The sequence below is a fragment of the Octopus bimaculoides genome, chromosome 5, assembly GCF_001194135.2.
Source record: "Octopus bimaculoides isolate UCB-OBI-ISO-001 chromosome 5, ASM119413v2, whole genome shotgun sequence".
Classification (NCBI taxonomy): domain Eukaryota; kingdom Metazoa; phylum Mollusca; class Cephalopoda; order Octopoda; family Octopodidae; genus Octopus; species Octopus bimaculoides.
In genome coordinates, this window is record NC_068985.1 from 25519593 (window position 1) to 25537039 (window position 17447).

The 17447-nt window shown below is 35.8% G+C and overlaps 1 protein-coding gene across 1 annotated transcript in view; it reads right to left on the reverse strand.

Moving 5' to 3' along the window:
• The window catches only part of LOC106874390 (uncharacterized), a 280957-nt gene that overhangs the window by 75073 nt on the left and 188437 nt on the right, over positions 1–17447 (reverse strand). The window contains exons 102-110 of the mRNA XM_052968226.1: positions 16342–16467; positions 12387–12566; positions 9644–9763; positions 9259–9435; positions 8094–8216; positions 6927–7109; positions 5201–5332; positions 3246–3428; positions 2241–2366 (exon numbers count right to left, since the gene is read on the reverse strand). Of these exons, the coding sequence (XP_052824186.1) occupies positions 2241–2366; positions 3246–3428; positions 5201–5332; positions 6927–7109; positions 8094–8216; positions 9259–9435; positions 9644–9763; positions 12387–12566; positions 16342–16467 (1350 nt within the window). The remainder of the gene's footprint in view (positions 1–2240; positions 2367–3245; positions 3429–5200; positions 5333–6926; positions 7110–8093; positions 8217–9258; positions 9436–9643; positions 9764–12386; positions 12567–16341; positions 16468–17447) is intronic.

Below are 17447 nucleotides of genomic sequence, written 5' to 3' on the forward strand. Positions count from 1 at the left end.
TATATATATATATATGTAAATATATAAACCTTATATATATATATATATATATATTGTGGTTGTCTACTTCTTATGCAGAGGCTGATCACCTCTTGAATCTACACCTTAGGTCCATAATGGTGTCTGATTATGGCTTTTTAAACCAGACAATGTGTTGAAAGACACCCACATAGATTGCAGATCCAATTTGGACCACCAAGAGCTGCAGTTAAGTTCTGATCATGAAACGTTAGATTTGCAGACCTTGTAGTATACATTGCATTGAAAGATGTGTGCAGATAGTGAAAGGTGTGGAGAATAGTTGGTGGAGGTACATTTTTAATGGGTCTACAAATGAAATTTAAGCCCAGCAAAAGAAAGGCATGGTCTCACAAATTGTGCACCCAAAAAGGTCACTGAGATTCACCTTCTCAATCACAGCATTCTTCTTTAAATCTCTCTTGAGTCTTGCATGTGTTATCCTGGCCCCCTCAAATGCTTTCACTCCACTCCATACTTCTGTTCACCATCCAGCTCATTCCAAAGCAAGAGTTTCTATGGCCTTCAGATCCATTTCAAGTGACTTCGTCGTAGTCCTCACATACATACATACATACATACATACACACATACATACATACATAATGCATGCATCTAGACATAAAAACACATCCATAAAACAAACATACAAATCTGCGCATACACTAACACCAAATACTGCACACATACACATATGCACAAATACCTAGATGATGTTGATAAAAGTTCCAATGAAGGAGCCTTGAATCTATGTTAGAGTCCGGCTCTTTCTCTATGGACAAGAAATACAGAAATGAAACTGATTGATAACATACATACATACATACATACATACATACACCTTGCCAGGCCTACTTTTGCTACTCCTTCACCTTGCATCTTCACACTTTCACCTACCAATTTTTCATCTCTACTGCATTTCTCTCATCTCCTCAACACTCATAGTCCTTCATCTCTCACCTCTCCACTGTTTGTGTTGATCACATTATCCACTTCATTTCACTCTGTCCTCCTTACCCATCACTAATCCAACATACAAAAAGCTGCCTTGGATCACTCTTATCCCACTTTCCAACACACACCAGCTTCACCCTTTTCTAGTTTCAGCCAATACACTCTCTCATCTGAGGTACCTCTATTGCCACCCATATAGTCTCACTTTTATCTCATTACCCGCACTTATCTTTGTTCACCTTTACTGTTGCTAATGATTTCACTGACAACTCTACCCCCAAATATCTCTGCTTTCCCCATCATATTTCTTCTTTCTACTTCTGCCTTTTCCATCTTCTCACCCATTCTGGCCCCAATATCTTGCTTTCTCTCTCTCCCCCTCACTCTCTGTCTATTTGTCTGTCTCTCTATCTGTTTGTCTATCTCATATCCCCTCCTTGGTCACCTGACCAAATTATATACATGTCCTCAGTTATTGAATACTTTCTACATTTACACTTCAAACTGCCTCTCAACTGCTCATTTCTAGCCTTTCTGTTGGCATTCCCTTCTCTCTCTCTCTCTCTCTCTCTCTCTCTCTCTCTCTCTCTCTCCCTCTCTCTCTCTCTCTCTTTCTCTCTTATTCTTTCTTTGGCCTACATGCCTTAGGTTACTGAATACTCTTCTCTTTTACTATGTACAAGGTACTTCAGCTCTTGCATTGTGTCTTTGACAGACAACGCTGCACTATCTCTAGAAGTGAATAGTGAGTGAGGCTACCTCCTTAGAGCTGGTTCCCCCACCACAAAAAAAAAAAAAAAGAAATGCACTCTGTAAATGTATTATTAAATGAGCAATGTAGAATTGTAAGTGCCTATTAATCCTATTCTATCCCACCAAAGTCAATTCAATCCCTCAAGTGTCTATGATATAAAAAAATGCACCCAGCACATCATGTAAAATAGTTGTTGATAAGAAGGGTGTCCAACCATAGAAGCCTAGCCAAATGATATGTATGAGCAGCAGTCTTTAGGAACTATCTTTCAATAAGAAATGACACTGTCCATGACAACTTATCCAACCCATACTAGTATAGAATGCAAACAAAATAATGACGATGGTGAACTTGTGAAAATGAATATAATGTATTTAATATGATGAATTACCAAATGAAAGGAGATGGGAAAAAGAAATGGCTTAAATTTGGTCAAAAATAAGCAAAAACAAAATGCTATTTATTGCAGTAAACGATTATTCAAATTCTGTCTTTACAATTATAAAATTCTTACATCATAGGATGTCGTGTTTTCATCAGTTCTAAGGTTTTCTTTGACAGTCACTTCTCCAGTTTGTTCATCAAAATTAAAATAGTAAGGTGTCACTCCACTAGGGAGGAGACGGAATTTTATGCTACCCTGCAAAATGAAATAGCAAAATATTAGCCTTCTGAAATGTTACATTCAGTTTTATTTTTTCATTCTAAGATTTAACATTATTTTCTTTAAGAGCAAAGCATAAAAATAAAAAAATGTGGAAAACAACCTTTTCCAAAAGCTTTCCTGCCACATAGGTTTTATTTAATAGGAAAATGGAGATGTTTATTTTTAAATACTTTTGAAGCTAAAAGATGAAATTAGCTTGGTTGAAACCATACAGCATGCCATTTCAATGGTGTATTGTTGCAATGGAATGATTGGTTATAATGATTTAGGCACCGACCTTTTGGTAAAGCTATTTTGGCAATAACTTGAAAAGGACTTGGACTTAAATATTTATGGTTTATTAAGACACAGCTGAATAATATATTAGTATTATTGCAATTACCAATGGTCGCAGTAACCATTTCCAACAAATTATATCAGCTAATAAGTTTTATCTTTCCCTAAATATTATTAGTATTTTAACTTGTAGCTAAGTAACTATTGCTTGAGAAAGGTTACTAGCAGACACTAAAAATTATTTTTGAAGTTAAAAAAACAAAACATTTTTCTATTATAGAAGATGACTGGACGTCACAGTTTCATGTCCAAGGACTCATAGGGCTGGTCACCCAATTTTCATGGCAAGTAAGTGACTGAAATTACAACTTGCCCCTTGAATAGGATTTCAGTCCATCTCAGGGTTACTCATTTACAGCTGAGTAGACTAAGGCAAAAGGTGAAATGAAGTGTTTAGCTCAAGAACACAATGCACTGCCTGGTCCAGGAACTGAAACCACGATCTTGTGATCATGAGTGCAACACCCTAACCACTATGCCACTAGATGATTAGATGGATATGTGATTTGAAATTACTTCATTGTCTTGGTCTGTAGCTTGTATTGTACCAACGCGATCATTCTTGGGTAGTAATTCAGAAATTCGCCATGTGAAAGGTCTCAATAACTGTGGACGATTCTGATCCCGTAAGACTCTAATTGTAACAGTAGCTGTACTGGTTTTGACTGGATATCGTTGATCACTGGCAATCACTTGGAACTGAAATGAGAGTTACAAAATTAAATATGAAATAAGTATGTTAGTTTTTCCTTTTCCTTTAACTCATTTTATTTTTATATTTTGATCTAAAGGTACTTGTAAAATCCAGCACTGAATAAGAAGAACAGAAATTCATTATTCCATTTTATTAGAATAGTTAGCAAAGAGAATCTTTAATTATTTTTCAGATATGTTTTGTGTGACATTGTTTTGTGCTTGTGCTTCAATTAAAATATCTTTTCTAATTCATAATTTCAGATTAAAACTCTGGCTTTAATGCACAAGGAATAATACTCAGCTAATTCAGTCTCCTTTACTGTGTACTTTGTTCAGAGCTTATTGAGAATAGTCTTTAGATAGAGCAAGAACACTTTAAATGAGAAATTTCACAAAATTCTGATCTCTGTTATAATATCAAACACAAATCTTCCTATCAGTAATCTGAATTGCTATTTCTTTTAATCATCATGTTGAAAATGCTATATATAGGTTATTGGGGTCAACCTAAAGTAAAGGCAGAAGTAAGCAATTTGATATCAATGCAAACTAACCAATCAAATAATTCAGGGACCTGGCAGTGAAATATCTCTTCCAACCTGCGGCATTTGAGACGTTTGGAGGGACTGGGTCACTAACCACGAAGTTCTTGTCATCGTTGGCAGCTCACGTCACCAAGGTGTCAGGTGATGCTTGTGAGGGTGCTTGGTTTTTCCAATGCCTTAGCCTCAACATAGCCCATGGTAATGCTGCAAGTGTGCTGGCTTGCTTCAGTAAGTTTTGTTGAACCTTGTGGTGTGCAGCCAATTGAAGCACTTGGTGCTGCATAGATGCTTTTCTTTTTTTTTTTCTATTTTATTCTCTTTTTCTCTTACCTTTTTACTTTTTTTTCCACTTTTCCACTTTTTTTCTTTTCTTTGTCTTTCTTTTGTAAAGACTATATTAGTTCTCAAAATAATGACAGTAATGTGAATTAAATAATGAAGTAATTTAAGTAAAATTATATAGTTACTCATTAATGAAACCTGCCAAAAATGTACTGCAGAATGAAAACTCACTCTAAAGTATTTCAAAAAAATTCTGTTTTTATTTATTCATTTATTTATTTAATTACTTCTTTATATTTTGCTTGTTTATTTATTTATTTATTTATTTATTTATTTATTCATTCATTTATTTATATATTTATTTATTGTTCATAGTACCACCGGACTGGCCCTCATGCCAGTAGCACGTAAAAAGCACCCACTACACTCTCGGAGTGGTTGGCATTAGGAAGGGCATCCAGCTGTAGAAACTCTGCCAGATCAGATTGGAGTCTGGTGTAGCCATCTGGTTCGCCAGTCCCCAGTCAAATCGTTCAGTCCTACAGTGTAGCACCCTAGATAAGTACCTTCTACTATATATAGCCCTGGCCTGACCAATGCTTTGTGAGTGAATTTGGTAGGCAGAAACTGTGGAAGACTGCATATATGTCTATATATGTGTATATATGTGTGTTTCTTTGTACTTGTACTTGTCCCCATTCTCAGCTGCTTGATAACTGGTCTTAGTTTGTTTATATCCCAGTAACTTAGTAGTTTGACATGTAGAAGTACTGGGGTCAATTTGTTTGATTAAACCCATGAAAGCAGTGCCCCAGCATGACCACAGTCCAATGACTAGAACATATAAACAGTTGAAGACAAAATATATTATGAAATTGGTTAAATGATGAAAAATAAAAATAAAAAAAATAAAATAAAAATACTTCCCCTTTAATCTCTAATACTTACAGTGTATATGTTGGTGGTGTTATCCCGATTGAGAGGTTGCTTTACATAAATAGTGCCATCATTTCTTGAAATGAAGAAATACTGATAAGCATTGTTGTTCACTGGATCTATCATTTCATAGTCGACAGTATCCTGCAAATAGTACACAGACAATTCACAACACTATATTGTGATGGCATTTTCCTTAAATAAGTTTGAGGAAATTTGATAAAATATGACAAGCTAGGCAAAAACTTAATTTTTAACTGTCATAGTAAAATATATTGATTTGCATACATTACATTACATTTGGTTTTCATTGTGCCTTGTGGCACTTGAGGCAGCAGCAAGATCATTCCACCTAACACTGAAAGCATCCTTGACAGCTTGTTCCATTGTTGACACTCTGCTTTTAAGATCTTTTGTTATTTTTTCTGCCATGTTTCCTTTGGTCGGCCATGTTTTCCTTTACCCTGTGGAACCCATTGCAAAGTGATCCTGACAAATGAGTTCACTTTATAGCAACAAACTCGACCCAGCCATTTTTCCTTGCTTCAATAGTTTCTCTTATTTGTTTCACATTAGACTTGGTTTGTAGTTGGCTATTTGAGGTCATATTCATCCAGTAGGTCTTCATAATTTTTTGTAAACATTTATTTTGAACCACCTCCAATTTTTTTTTTTACATGTCATGGGTTTATATATTATATTTGATTAGTGATACACTTCTCATGTTGATCTGTGTGTGACGATCCAGTATGAGCAGAATTATGACCAATGAAATCTAGACTCTGACTATCTTTAATAATTTCTCTTATGCAATTATTTGAATACATTCTGTTCATCTAAAATTCTGTCTCCATACTAACTCTACACATGCATATTGAAGAAAACTTATCTTATTGTGTCTGTTTTTTCTCTCTGCTTTCTTAATTACAGTGTGCTTGACATTCAAGACCCCTACACTGGACAACATATATTAATCCTTTATAGCGAGATCGTTGCCAGTGCCCCTGGACTGGCTCTTGTGCAGGTGGCACATAAAATACACCATTTTGAGCGTGGCCGTTGCCAGTACCGCCTGACTGGCCTTCGTGCGGGTGACACATAAAAGCACCCACTACACTCTCTGAGTGGTTGGCGTTAGGAAGGGCATCCAGCTGTAGAAACTCTGCCAAATCAGATTGGAGCCTGGTGTAGCCATCTGGTTCACCAGTCCTCAGTCAAATCGTCCAACCCATGCTAGCATGGAAAGCGGACGTTAAACGATGATGATGATGATGATCAATCCTCAGTAAGACCCTTGTCAGCTGCTCTCCAGCTATCTATTTAAAGCTGTATATGACTATGGTCCATCCACACTTACAGTTTGCATCACCAGTCTGGAATTCTAAATATTATTATTATTATTATTATTGATTACAAATTGTAAACCTTGTTATCTTTAATTATTTAGGCCACTAAATAACTAGATAGGTACATAACTTGAATCTATATCATTGTCTGGGTCTTCAGCTTGTATTGTATCAATGAGTTCATTCTTGAGTAACAAATTCGCCATATGAAAGGGGCCAAAAACTGTGGATTATTCCAAAACAGAAGTTTTGAAAGGTTCAACAGATTCAACGATAATAAAAATATAGGTGGTGTTGGTGATGGTGCTGATGGTAACTATTATAGTGATGATAACAATAAGAATAATGATGATGAAGGTGGTAAAGTTAAAGTCTGGAAAACTGGGACTTACGCCATCACTGTCAGTTGCTGACACCCTCAGCACTGATGAACCTGCACTCAAAGACTCTCTGATATCTTTGGTATAACTTCTTGATAAAAATATTGGAGTATTTGGGTTTCGTCTGACATTAACAATGAGGGTAGTTGTTGCAAAATTGTTTGGTTCTGCTGAATCATAGGCTTTAAGTTCAAGCTGCAATGACATGCATTGGCTCATTTCAATAAAAAATGTATAATGAAAAAAGTAGCTTTTTACCAAATTTTTTAAATTTACATTTCAAAAGCAAATAATTTTAAATGTAATTAACAATTTGACATTTGGGATTGATAAAATCAAGTATCAAAAACGATGGTATCAACTAAACCCAATTATTATTATTATTATTATTATTATTATTATTATTATTATTATTATTACATTTCTGATAAGGTTTGCTTTGCCTTTCAGCCATTCAGGGTCGATAAAATAAGTACTTTTTGAGCACTGTGTAGATGTTATCTACTACCCCTTCACCCTCAAAATTGCTGGCCTTGTGGCAAAATTTGAAACTATTATATGTATATTTATATTTAGAGAGAGAGAGAGAGTGTGATTGGAAGAGGCAAAATTATAATAATGACTGAAAAGGAGAAGTCTAGTTACATTAGAACAATGACTTCATATCTGGTGCAAACCTTTCATAATATTTATCCAGGTCTCTTGCTTCTATGTTGCTATTTTCACTTCATTTTGACATAAATATCACATCTGTGGATTTGACCTGTGATAGTTCAGAACTATTATCTATGGGCAAAATTAGCTCTAATTTTCTTAACCCCCATAAATCTGAAACATGCACAAATTTTATGATTGCTAGGATTTGAGAAGAATTGAAAATTTTAATGCTTGCATGATCCCTATGAAATAAATTTAATGAATTCATTGGGTCATGAATTTGGGGCATCAAGAAATAAATTATGCATAAAAAAAGAATAAATATAGAAACCAAAATGAAATTGATAAAACTAAAAGGCTAAGCAATAGACATCTCTATCAAGTAACATAATTATACTCTCTATTTTTTCTTTCCTTTTATATTTTAAAAACTTTAATCTTAGAATGTCCTAATGAATCTAGTAAACAAACTAGTTACAAATATGTAATCATAATGTAAAATGTATTATTATTGTAGCTTACCCTATAAGAAACTACAAGATCATTTAGTAGTGACGTTTTCAGGGAGATATCTCCAGTATTTGCATTTATTTGGTAAAAGTTTTGAGCATGTGAATCTCCAGTCAGTTCGTAAACAATTTGTTGCTTAAAAAAAGAAATAAAAGGAAAAAAGAAAACAATTAGCCATGAGAAAGTTTCTTTGAAATGCATTAGTCTAACTCATTCTTCAAATAATTCATTTGCATGTAAATTAGGCAAGTAAATAAAATTTTTCAGTTAAATTCTGTTTGATATTTGCTAATTTATAAGAGATTCAAGGAGTAAAAATTTTGATCTACAACTAATAAATGTAGACCTATAAATCAAAAATATAGGTTTATAATTTATGCAACTGTTTCACATTTTTATACCTATTGTCAACATACATATACAGTATAATTTGAAAAGGGTAAAGACCTTCTTTGGACATGAATGACCATAGGATTGCACCAAGAAAGTTACCTTCTGAGGCACAAGTCTAGGTAAGGTTGTTTTAATGGGAGACCAGCAGTTGCCAATGAATATCAGCCTCCCCACTCTATGCCACCAGTGTTATTCAAGGTAAAGACAAAAGCTGATACAGCTTGGCACCAGTGACATTGCAACTCATTTTTACAGTTGATTGAACTGGAGTAGCACAAAATAAAGTGTGTTGCTCAAGAACACAACACACAGCCCAGTCTAAGAATCAAACTCACTATTTCATGATTGTGAGCCCGACACTCCAACCACTGAGCCATGCACCTTCACTAGACTTAAAACCATAAGCCACATTATTTTTTCCTTGATTAATTCTAGTTTAGAAAAAGAAAATAATGAAATAATAGACATGTTAATGATAATAAAATAAATAATTATACATACTAAAGAAACCAAATTTTTTTTTTTAAGGTTAACTTTTGATATAATTTGGCATTTTTAGATATTAGAATTTTGACTGAATTGTCTTAAGTTTGACATTTTTATTTGAAGTAATATTGTTAAATGATTGTTAAACATTTCAAAGATATGAAATAATGACAGCAGTTAACCATACAGTAACAATAACATAGTAGTGAAATGATACCAAAATTCCATTTTCTTAGTTTTGCAATATATGAATGATGTGTAACAGAAATTTTGGCAAGAGAAATTTATGCAGTCTTACCTTTAGGGCTCTATGAGTAGCTCTGGCAACAAACAGTTGTGTATTTACAGCGAAAGAATCATCGATGGTCACATCATTAGGTGGTGGAGAGGTAAAGAAAGGTTTCAGAGTAGGTATCACATTAATGGTAACAATAGTTTTGGCAGTTTTGGTTCCATCAGTAACTTCGACATCAAACTGTTCAAGTGAAAAAGGAAGTAGTAAATGAGAGAGTAAGTGAGTGAAAGAGAGAGAGAGGGGAGAGGAAGAGAGAGAGAGAGAGAGAGAGAGAGAGAGAGAGAGAGAGAGAGAGAGAGAGAGAGAGAGAGAGAGAGGGAACTTACTGCAATATCCAACAGCTAGCTATATATGATGATGATGAGATTTTAAAGGAAATTATACTCACAACATATTGTTTTAAGTTGTTATTAAGGCTTTTCTTTAGGATAACATCGCCATTATATGGTGCCACATAGAAAGTTTCCCGGTCATCAAGATCTCCTTTCATAGAGAATGTCAGTTGATCCTGAAATATTTAATTGTTTCTTTTAATAATAGCAATAAATTGAAAAATGAAATAACACTGAAAAAGAAAAATTACAATCCTTTCTAATATAGACACAATGTCTGAGAATTGGCAGGAGGGGTAAGTCAATCACACCAACCCCAGTACTTTATTGATACTTATTCTATTGACCCCAAAAGGATGAAAGGCAAAGTCAACCTCAGTGGAATTTGAACTCATAAGGTAAAGATAGATGAAATACCTGTAAACAAGGCCAATGCCAGAAAATTCTGCACCCTACAATAGCAACATATTGAGTGCCTCGTTCTTATAGCAACAATAGCAACACAATGAGTACCCCATGCTTGTAGTTATGACTGCTGAATATGAGGTCTGATCAATAAGTATCTGGACTGTTGCCATAATAACGAAGCTAAAGCACGCAAAGTGAAACCACTTGCCACAGATTGACCTTAAACTCTGCTATGCATGTGCACTAAGTTTTTACATTCTAGCTCACTTTTGCTATTTACAGCAGTGTTTGGAAGGGAGGTGTGTAGCGTGTGATCATCGCATTGACCATGACAGAGAAAGTTGTCATGGTGATACCTGCTTAGAGGTCTATGCAAAGTTGCAGAAAGTGTATGGAGATGAGTGTATGAACTGCACATAAGTGTACAAGTGGTTCAGATGTTTACAAGATGGCCAAAAAAAATGTTGATATTGACGAATGTTCTGAGAAAGCCACAACCAGCAGAACAGAAAGATGTGCATGCAGCTGTGAAGGGAAATCGTTGAATCACCATCCATGAGTTATCAGAGGATGTGCAGATTAGTTACAATTCAGTTCAGTCCATTATCACTGAGGATTTGGATATGAGACGTGTGTCTACCAAGTTTGTGCCAAAACTGCTTTCAACTGACCAAAAAGACACCCGGGTTTCAGTTGCACAAAATCTCTTTGAATGATGAAAACTTTTTGAAAACTTTGTGTAGGCCTCTGAGCAGGTAACGACAAACTTTTGACAAAATTTGATGCAGATTCTTTGCTCAACTTTCTCTCGTCATGATCAATACAATGATCACACGCTACACGCCTTCCTTCCAAGCACTGTCATAAACAGTAGAAATTAGCTAGAATGTTAAAATTTAGTGCACATATACAACGGAGTTCAAGGTCAATTTGTGGCAAGTGGCTTTATTCTGTGTGCTTTAGCTTCATTACTATGGCAACAGTCTAGATACTTATTGATCAGCCCACATACAGCTGAGTATAGTAGCTTCTGATATATTATTTTCTACTATAGGTACAAGTCCTGAAATTTGGGGGAAGTGGGTAGGTCAATTACATCGCCCCCAGTACTCAAATGGTACTTATTTTACTAACACCAAAAGGGTGAAAGGCAAAGCGTAAAGTTAGAGCGTAAAGATGGACAAAATGCCGCTAAGCATTTTGTACAGCATGCTGACAATTCTGCCAGCTCACCGCCTTAAAACTTATGATATATGTATGGTTTTATACTGAATCAATAGTTTAGACGATGATGTTTCAATTTTCTGCAGCTTCAAAAGGATCATTAGACCGCTTCAGCAATTCCTCATGAAGCAGATACAATAAATATACTAGCACTACAGATAAAAAAAAGTATTTGTCACATACTTTTGTTGGTAATGTTGTTTAGCTGCGTGTCAGTCTTGATCAAAGGCTTTCCAACCCTGACCATCCTCTCATTTCAGGAGTATAAAGGTTACATTATCTATGTTCCCTCTTTTTTAAAATGAGAGAGAAGTAGATATGATTTGAGGGAAATTTAGCTATTATGTCTAGCAGCTCATCTAACCATGTAGATCCCTCTTGGATTGCTTATCATCCAATATTGAATCATAGAAAAAGTGTACAGTATTGCAGTCAATTTCCTACTTTATTATTTTTCTGTATATCTAGAATTTGATAGTAAATGCTGCATAAGCATGTAAAATGTGAACTCAGTTGTTCTGAAAATGATGTTTGTTCAAGATTTATTTTTGATAACTTAGCAACTTAGCACAGAATTTGGACATACAGTTGTCATGAGAGTTTCTTCCCATGCAAGGGACAAGCGAATGTTGGGAGGTGCTGTTGTAGTATAGATGTTGCTTAGCTCTGGGTTGACCCTGACCTATGATCAAAGGAATTTTAGTCATTACCATCCTGTCTTTTTTAGGGGTATCTAGGACTACATTATCAACTGTGCCCTTCTCATTTTCACTTTAAAATGATAGGGTGAAATGTGAGGATAATTCAGCTGCTGCTTCAAGTAGGTGAATTGGAAATGTAGAAACTTCTTCGTTGGTTTAAATAAGGATGTGTTTATTAATGTATATGATTTAGACCCTAAGAGAGAATTTCCTCTTAAACATTACATTGAGTCTTAGAACAAGGTACATCTCTCTGATTGTTCAGACCACATCATATCAAATTAGATCCCAAGGCTATTTCATTACGATTGGCAAAAATACAAATGAGTGACTTGATCATATGTGACTTCCTAATTAAAAAGTGGAAATAAGCTCCAAATTACAAATAAACAAATAAATTAACCTAACAAAAAAATTGGATGAAAAAATCAACAAAAATATGAATAATATAATGAAATTATCATACCCCATCGAGATCTGAAGCAAATATCTTCCCAACAATTGTACCGGCTGATGCAGAATTTGAAATATTGAAAACAAATAGACTTTGAACTTGGGGTCCATTGGGATTGAGATCAACTCTCACTGTGGCATTGGTATAGCCCTTTACATCTGGATTCAATGGATCAAATACTGCTAAACGAAGCTGAAAATAAAAGAAAGTTGAAGCAAACAATTAACAACAGATTACAGATTTCAGCAGGTTTATTTTTAATATTTTACTTTTACTTCAATCATTGCAGGTGGCATGTAAAATACACCATTTTGAGCGTGGCCGTGCCAGTACCACCTGACTGGCCTTCATGCCGGTGGCATGTAAAAGCACCAACTACACTCTCAGAGTGGTTGGCGTTAGGAAGAGCATCTAGCTGTAGAAACTCTGCCAAATCAGATTGGAGCCTGATGTAGCCATCTGGTTCGCCAGTCCTCAGTCAAATCGTCCAACCCATGCCAGCATGGAAAGCGGACATTAAACGATGATGATGATTGGACTGTGGTCATGTTGGTGCACCACCTCAAAGGGTTTAACCAAACGAATCAACTCCAATATTTTTTTTTTTAATCTGGTACTTACTTTATTGGTCACTTTTGCTGAACTACTAAGTTACAGGGATACTAACAAACCAGCATCAGTTGTCAAATGGCAGGTGAGGGGAGGGGAAAACACAAACACAAAGATGCATGCGCAAACACACATACACAGCAAACTTCCACACAGATTTTTGTCAAATGAATTCACTCACAAGGATCTGTCAGTTCAGTGCTGTAGTAGAAGACACTTGCACAAAGTGCCTTGCAGAGGAACTGAATCCAAAACCACGTGGTTGCAAAGCAAGCTTCTTTACTAAACAGTCAATACCTGGTAGTGTTTATGCTATAATTTGAATATGTGCAGGAGTGGCTGTGTGGTAAGTAGCTTGCTTACCAACCACATGGTTCCGGGTTCATTCCCACTGCGTGGCACCTTGGGCAAGTGTCTTTTACTATAGCCTCGGGCCGACCAAAGCCTTGTGAGTGGATTTGGTAGACGGAAACTGAAAGAAGCCCGTCATATATATGTATATATATATATATATATGTATGTGTGTTTGTATGTCTGTGTTTGTATGTCTGTGTTTGTCCCCCCACCATCGCTTGACAACCGATGCTGGTGTGTTTACGTCCCTGTAACTTAGCGGTTCGGCAAAAGAGACTGATAGAATAAGTACTAGGCTTACAAAGAATAAGTCCTGGGGTCGATTTTCTCGACTAAAGGCGGTGCTCCAGCATGGTCGCAGTCAAATGACTGAAACAAGTAAAAGAGTAAAGAGTAAAGAGTATAGCAATATTAGATTATTATGAAGCAGAATGTCCATTCTATTAAAAATTTTGGACTACACAACATACATTTCTGAGCTTAGACCTAACCAAAGTTTGTGCTGTATTTCTGGACAATGTTAAACTGCTTTAGTTGGTTTGATCAACGTTAGATTCTGCTACTAACTCACAGATTAATAGTTTGCAGTCTAAAAGAGACCTGACTATAATAATTGCTTCTAATTCAGCCACAAAGCCAGCAATTTTAGGAGGCAGGTTCTATATGGTTGCATTGGTTCTAATACTGGACTGGTGCTTTTGTTTATCAACTCCAAACTGATGAAAGACAAAGATGATCGTGGTAGGATTTTGATCGTATAACCTAAAGAGCCAACAGAAATACTGTAAGGTATTTTATCTGAGGTTCTCACATTTCAGTTAATTCAACATCCACTCTCATCATATTCATGATAATATAGAAAGATAAGAATAAGGTAACATATTAACAAGCAAGAAAGTGAGGAATAAGAATTTGATAGATAGACAGATAGATAGACAGATAGATAGACAGATAGATAGACAGATAGATAGATAGATAGATAAATAGATAGATAGATAGAGATAGATAGATAGATAGATAGATAGATAGAGAGAGAGAGAGAGAGAGAGAGACAGAGACTGTGTAGAAACTAAAACCCCCAGGTTAAATATTCCACTGATATTAAATGTCAGCCAGTTCTTGCAGGTAACAACAAATATACACACATGCAGACAAATACAATATATATGTATATATAATATACATATAATACATACACACACACACACACATACACAAGTGCATGAGTTGTCTAACCAACCGGTTTTGCATTAAGAATACAATGGACAATAGAGGACAATAGAGAGATGTCTCCATATTCCCTTCCATATCAGCTAACTCTGATGAGTGCAAAGTTATATAATCAGTTTGTTACCTAACACTCCATTGTATTCTTTATGCGAAACTGATTGATGAGGCCAGCTGTGATGGATATTTAATACTATACATTTTGGCTACTACAAAGGTAATGGTGATGTCTTACAAAGGTATCAAATTCCTGGGAGCTCCTCTATGCTGATGACTTTTGCTCTTATAGCTGAATCACTACCTGAATTAGTGAAGTTTCAGGTATGGAAGCAAGGTCTAGAATCAAATGGCCTTAGAGTTAACCTAGCAAAAACTAAAGTCTAAGTAAGTAAGAAGGCAGACAAATCATAAATCCCTTCAGATAGATGACCCTGTTCAATCTGTAGAAAAGTTACAGATAGAAATTTTATAAGATGCACCCAGTGTAAGCTTTGGATGCATAAAAGGTGCAGTAATATCAGGGGAAGGTTAACAGGGAAAATATCTTTCCTATGCGGAAGATGCACAGGTACAAAAAATGCTGCAAATGGGCAGAAAATAGACTCCATCAACTGCCAGGTGTGCAAGCTAGGGGTAGTAGATAGCTACTGTTATCTAGGTGACCAAGTTAGTAGTGGAGGTGGATGCTCCGAGAGCATAACTGTAAGAATAAGATTAGGCTGGGAAAACTTTAGAGAGTTCCTGCCCCTGCTAGCAACAAAGGGTCTCTCTCTCAGAGTGAAAGGTAGATTGTTTGATGCCTGTATGCAAACAGCTATGCTGCATAGCAGTGAAACATGGGCTGTGACAGCCAAGGACATGCGTAGGCTTGAAAGAAATGAAGCCAGTATGTTTTGCTGGATGTGCAATGTCAGTGTGCATGTTTGACAGAGTGTAAGCATCTTGAGAGAAAAGTTAAGCATAAGAGGCATCAGATGTGCTGTGCAAGAGAGACAACTGTGCTGGTATGGTCATGTGATGCATATGGACAAGGACAGCTGTGTAAAGAAGTGCCGATCTCTAATTGTGGAGGGAACCTGTGGTAGAGGTAGATTCAGGAAGACATGGAACAAGGTGGTGAAGCATGGCCCTTCAAACTTAGAGCCTCACAGAGATAATGACTGGTGACTGAAACCTTTGGTGATGTGCTGTGCTTGAGAGGATCTGTCAAGCCAAGTGCACTCGAGCTGGTGGCGTGTAAAGAACATCTTTTGAGCATTGGGCCTGATGGAGGCAAAGTGGCTGAGTTCCTTTCAAGTGTCAGGCCTCATAGAGGCAAAGTGGCTGAGTTCTTTTTGAGAATTGGGCTTCACAGAGGCAATGACTAAGACCTTTGGCATTATGTCGTGCTTGAAGAAGACTCACCAAGCCAAGCAAAATCACAGTTGCGGCAGATACCAGTGTCACACAAATTGGTACCCATGTTGGTGGCATGGAAAAGCACCTCAGTGTCACACAAATGGCACCTGTGCTGGTGGCGCTTAAATGCACCCATTACACTAGGAGTGGTTGGTGACAGGAAGGGCATCCAAACGTAGAAAACCATGCGAAATCAGACTGGAGTCTGATGCAGCTCTCCAGCATGCCAGCCTGGTTAAGCCTTCCAACCCATGCCAACATGGACAACAGATGTTAAATGATGATGACGATGATGATGATGATGATTTGCTACTTGATTATCCTAGGTTTTATTTATAAGCTGATGAACATATGGTTTATATTAATACTGGTTACTTACATAATAAACAGGATATTTCAAAGTGGTAGAATTCAAAGATCGTCTTAGATAGACTTCACCATTTCGAAGAATTGTAAAAACTTCTCTTGCAGGATAAAATCCAGTAATTTCATAATTCAATGTAACCTGTAAAGAAATAAGGAAATATATATATGTGTGTGTGTGTTCATATATTCTCTGTAAAACAACATAAATCTGAAAGAAGAATCACACTCTAAGATATAGAGCAGTATATATTAAAAATGGGGAAGGTTGGTTTATGGGATTACCTTAGGTTTCACATCCATAAAGGGTTTAATTTTATGATGTACTGTCAGATCGCAAAACTTGTTGGCCCAAGGTCTCTTAATCCCATAAACCAGCCTTGCCCATTTTTTAATATATATATATATATAAATTCAGTTGAACTAGGTACTTAAGATGAGGCACCAAGCCAGTACATTAAAGGATGATGATGCTAATGATATATATATATATATATATATATATATATATATCATTCAACTACAGTAGTAGTTGAATAATATTCTTAAGGCTGCAGTTTATTCACATGAACCATATTTCAGAGCTTGTCGTTAATTTAGTTCTTAACCAAATTGAAAACTGTTAACATTTTTGAAGAGGGCTGGTCCCTAGCTAAATTTTGACCCTGTAGAAAAAAGTTTACATCAAAATTTGTAGCAATGTTGTAGGAGAATAAGTAATGCCACCAATCAGGTTTAGATCTTAATAACTTTTTTATTTTAAAAGTAAAATATATTTATCTTAGCTTCAATGATAGAAAACCAAAAACAAAAATCAAAAGATTTGGTGAATAAAATTTGAAGAAAAGCAACAAAAATGAATTAGGTTATAGCAGTATGTACGTTTCGTACAAACTTCATTTATTTATGTAGTAAGAACACCACATAAAATGTACAATGAAAATGTACTCTTCAGCTGCATAATGGAAGTTCATTTCAGAAAGTAATTTTCTTCATCTCCTACTCTTGTATTTGCACACATTTACAAAATTATTTTCTGAAATGAACTTCCATTATGCAGCTGAGGAGTACATTTTCATTGCACATTTTATGTGGTGTTCTCACTACATAAATAAATGAAGT